The sequence below is a fragment of the Lepidothrix coronata genome, unplaced genomic scaffold (assembly GCF_001604755.1).
Source record: "Lepidothrix coronata isolate B3197 unplaced genomic scaffold, Lepidothrix_coronata-1.0 Scaffold79, whole genome shotgun sequence".
In the NCBI taxonomy this organism is placed as follows: Eukaryota; Metazoa; Chordata; class Aves; order Passeriformes; family Pipridae; genus Lepidothrix; species Lepidothrix coronata.
This window is the reverse complement of record NW_016690259.1, coordinates 2,798,111-2,802,624: the sequence shown is the minus strand read 5'-3', so window position 1 is coordinate 2,802,624 and position 4,514 is coordinate 2,798,111. Positions and strand designations below refer to the sequence as shown.

General features: G+C 44.5%; 1 protein-coding gene and 1 long non-coding RNA gene across 4 annotated transcripts; one reads left to right on the top strand and one right to left on the bottom strand.

The window, feature by feature from the left end:
* The first annotated feature begins 213 nt into the window (after positions 1-213).
* LOC108499863 (putative ferric-chelate reductase 1) lies at positions 214-4,378 on the top strand. Of its 3 annotated transcripts, none has more exons than XM_017820147.1 (4): positions 214-550; positions 1,131-1,353; positions 2,945-3,117; positions 3,814-4,378. In XM_017820147.1, exons 1-4 carry the CDS (start codon positions 331-333, stop codon positions 4,107-4,109), a joined length of 912 nt encoding a protein of 303 aa, XP_017675636.1. In that variant the 5' UTR covers positions 214-330; the 3' UTR covers positions 4,110-4,378. The 3 variants fall into 3 exon arrangements, with proteins under 3 accessions (XP_017675636.1, XP_017675638.1, XP_017675639.1); XM_017820149.1 differs by having other exon boundaries at positions 312-550; positions 3,832-4,378; XM_017820150.1 differs by lacking the exon at positions 214-550 and adding an exon at positions 679-796.
* On the bottom strand, positions 482-1,592 carry LOC108499867. The gene is made up of 3 exons (XR_001875678.1): positions 1,482-1,592; positions 951-1,055; positions 482-571 (listed from the first exon to the last, which is right to left on the bottom strand). It is a non-coding gene; the product is annotated as an uncharacterized LOC108499867 (long non-coding RNA).
* Positions 4,379-4,514: the final 136 nt, after the last annotated feature.

Sequence of the window (4,514 nt, the reverse complement as noted above, 5' to 3'; positions counted from 1 at the left end):
CGTGGCCGTACAGAGCCTTCTCCTCCTCCTAAAGCCCATAAGACTTTTCAGAGTAAATCTTCCTTGACTGCTCCCTCCACGGGCAACTTCACAAGAAATACATCCTCCTGTGAGGCTTCTTCCCTTCCAGCCGCAACAATTACTTCAGAATGTGAATACTGTGGATTCAAAAGTGTCTCCAGGTGCCTCAAAGACAATCTATTTTCCTTTGTTTAAACCCTGTGGGAACGGTGGTTCTGCAGATCAGCTAAATCAATGGCTCCAGACGGGCTCACAGGCTGCTGAAGCCACTGCTTTGAAGTGAACCTCCACATTGTTTTCTGCTGTAGGATGGAGGATGGCAGGAGAGCCCACACTGCCATTGTTGGCTGGGCATGCACCACCCTGTGCTTGGTCTCCTGCACAGCCGCCTTCTCACACGGCGCGAGCCTTTCTGCCTGCGCCGACATGATGCCCAGGCACCTCAGAGTGCAGCTGCACAGCCCCAACAGCAACTACGTCACTGTCCACACCAACATGTCCTTCTACTTCCCAGGTGACAAGGTTCCAGGTAAGGAACAGCTTCCTGCATCTGAAAAATACATGATAACTCATCTCAAGTGATGGCATGAATCTTTGTGAGGTCAGGGAAGAGGGATAACTGGTCTGAGTGAGCAACACCACCTCTCTCGTCATGAGGAAATGAATGTATTTACAGAGGAATTCTGTTTGCAGCACTTGGCCTAAGGTTTCTCAGGTGATGGTTGACTCCAGATTTTCACCATGTTGCAAACCAACTGTTGGCTGGAGGCAGCTGGTAGGTTTGGGTGCTCTGGAGGGGATTTATTTATCTCAATTGTGTCTTAACCATACCAGACCTCATTACGTGCAATGGCACGAGAGGCACTTCCAGAGGGTGAAGTCACCTTCACTGCTCCTCTGCACCACACAAAGCTGTCTGGGTGACTCACCTGACTCTTAGGCAGAGTTGGCAGCAGTCCTGGTCCCATCATCACTGGTCCTGAGGTGTTTTCAGTGTTGTTGCCCAAGGTTTTCTTTTGGTTTCAGTGCTATCACTGGAAAATCCATTGCAGACAATTAACTCCATAACTGTTAGACAAATCCCTTCTGTCCCATGTTTTGTCTTCCAGTGACAGTGAGGAGCACCCGGGATTATATGGGCTTTATGCTCCAAGCTCGCAAAGTGTCCAACAACGAAATCGCTGGCACATTCATCTTCATGCCTCCTGGTTCGAAGCTGCTGACTTGTTTTGAAGATGGGGACACTGTTACCCACTCAGACAAGTCACTGAAAAGAAACCTGTCCTTTGTATGGAAAGCACCAGACCAACCCATTGGAGACGTCAAGTTTTTGTAAGGATGTGCTGGTTCCTAACCAGAATTTGTGTCCTCTCAGTTTAAAGGCTTGGCTTTATTTTTCCATCATACTTGTCCAGTAAAGTTGTTTATGTATCTTGAACCCAATACAGCTAAATACTTACCAAATGGTGCAACAGTATCCCAGCTGGCACGTAAATCACCATTAATGTCTGCTAGGTAGTGCTGCTTTTTATTTACATGGTCACTATTTTCTCAGAACAAATACACTGGAAGATGACAGCCTGGGTATTTAGGAAATAGAAATATTAAGGCATAAAGACAGAACTGTGATTATATTGCCTGTCTTTGTAAATAACACAACCCATAGGACTTCCCACAGGATAATCTTGTATACAACCTCTTAAAAAATAATTAAAAATTAGTAGTTTTAAAAAAAGTAAAATGTAAATAGAACTATTCACATTAAAAAGAGAGCAAGCACTGTGTTAAAACTTGATGTCTCTGTTTTGTACCAATGTCCCAAACTCTTCAAGCAGTTTGGTTCTGATTTGGAACGAAATAAAAAGTCTTCTAACTGACTGTCTTAGAGGAAGCACAGCAGCTTTTCATTTTGAAAGAGATTAAATTGTTATTTTTTGACTTTACAAAACCACTTAGAAGCTGCTTGGCCAGATCCTTGGCTTCTTCCCAAAACATAAGCATCCTGGTGAGTGCTGTGGCTTGTGCACCTCATCGTGATTCAACACAAATTCATTGAAACAGAAATATTGCTGCTTGGAATTTCCAATTTTTGGCCATTGTTTTAAATCAGAAAATACTATTTAAGCCACATAAAGCTCAAGCAACCAAATAAACTCAAACAATACCCAACAATACCTAGTCCTAGACATCTGCTCTGATATTTCCTTTGCCCTCTGGCTTTTGACCCTCCAAGATGACTTCTGATAGCTTCTCCCTTTTTGCCCTAACACAGCATCTGGAAAAACTCCTTGTTAGGCTTAAAAATACCTTGTAAGAATCATCTGCCACAGGAAAACCCAAACTGGTTTCCCCTTAGCTAACTCTCAGAAGCAGCTGAGCAATCTAAGCTGAAATTCTCCCAAAATCTCCAGCTTAAATAAGGCTCTCTGGGTGAACAGTTAAAGGTTGGCCAATGCAGTTTTGGCACCTGACAAAAAGCAGAGGATTAGGCAGGCTCAAATATCAGAGGACTGAGAAGAGAGACGTTTTTTGCCCTTACCTATTCTGCTGTTTGTACAAGTTACATTGACTTGTTTTAATTAGTAAATACCACTGTTGTTTCCCTGCCTACGGAAGATTATAAGATGAGCTAGTCCAAGTTTTACAAATGTACTTCTATTAACATGGTGAATGTAATAGAGCTTTTCTTATTTCTTTTTATTTAAGTTCCCACACATTTTTGGCTGATCTTAATTAGGGGTGGTGATTCTTCACCCCGAATCTTTCTTATGAGACCAGGTATCTTTCATTTGTAATAGAAAATGTATGACAGGCTAATCCTTTAAAATACTTTTGCATCCGTTCTCTCTTCAGATTAAAGCAGTCTTTGTGTTTTATTAATGCTACAGAGCAAATAAATTCTTGCCTAATTATGTTTTAACAGCATCTCCATAGTCCAGTCATACTTTGTTTACTGGGCAAAGATTGAATCTGCCATCGTGGCTCAGGGGGGGCAAAACAAGACGCTTGCTGGCAGTAGCAAGAAGCCCGACGCCGCAGCCCCTGTGCCCTCGCAGGGACCAGATGACACACACCCCACAGGAACGGCGAGCAAAGGTATGGGTTGGCTTCCTGCAGAGTAGTTTTACAGCTTATTATGGGCAAGCATTCGACACAAGTGACCCAAACAAGCTGGGGGGACCTGTTTTAACTCCTGTGGCCACCAAGGAGACCAGTGACGGCTCTGCTGAGCTCCTTGAAGTGAGGGCATGGGCCAGCACTTGAAGTGATGGAGCCAGTTCCAAGGAGGGTACCGGCAAGTTAAACAGGGCTGCCAGATCTTATGATTCAATGCAAAGCCGAACGTAAAACATACTTTACCTAAAATTCCAGCTTTTGAAGATAAGGAAGTGCAATTAGCAATGTTGTCTAAGCAGAGGAACACATTTGTCTCTAAATGTGACTATTGCTCCTCAGGTATATATTTAGTTGTACTTATGCAGCCTTTGGTTAGTAAGGAGCTCCATGAATTTACTTATACCCAAAGCAGATGTATTTCTCAGCATTTTTGTCATGGCAATAAGACTGAGTTTTAGTTATTTTACTTGACCATAACATAGGCAGAGAGCTTTGCTGCTTTAATTTTCATCTGGGTTCCCTCTTAAAAACAAGTGACATGAAAATAAAAGACTCACTATTACAAACCTTCCTGGCAAGCGTTGGCACCAAGTGGGATTTGAAATAAACAAACCCAAGACAAGAGACTTCTGCTCCTCTCTCCCTGCTCTTTGTTTTGTCTCCCTGTTGGACAAGGTCCCACCTCTCCTGCAGGCTCCCCCCTGCGCACTCCAGCACCGCCTGCCAGCCCCACTGGCAACATGGCAACACCAGCACCAGAGCCAGGTTTTGGTGTCGAGTCAGATGCCCGTCCCATTGCTGAGCCAAAGCAGCCGGCACGGACTTCACGGGCTGTGTCCGGTGGGAGAGTCAGGTCCAGAGGCCGGGCACTGGAGCCATCCTTTCCCACCCAAGAAGCAAGCACGGTGGATGCCTTGCAAGGTTTCCTCTCCCAGAACAATGCCTCCAGCTTCAGCACCTCCAATGGGTAAACTCGGTGGTGGGAAGAGCTATTTCTCCAGTCCTTATAGGGAAGGAAAATAGTACTAGTTTCCCTGCAGATGAACAAGGGTCTATGTAGGAAGGTGTCTGCGGCTGGGGGGGAGGCAAGATGGTGTTTGCTTGCTGGGATTTTGAAACATAATCCTTTGGAGATTCCACATGACAGACAGTGACAGGGAGAAAACCCAAAACTCATAAGAACCCAATGCTACACTGTTCAGCCCAGAGGAGGACTGGTCAAGTGGCAGACAAATGTGATGAAAACTATTGGCTGCCAGAATATTTCCCTGAAAGTGCATGCAGATATTCAATGAAACAGTGAACTCAGCAGACCTATTTCCCTGAAAGTGCATGCAGATATTCAATGAAACAGTGAACTCAGCAGACCTATTTCC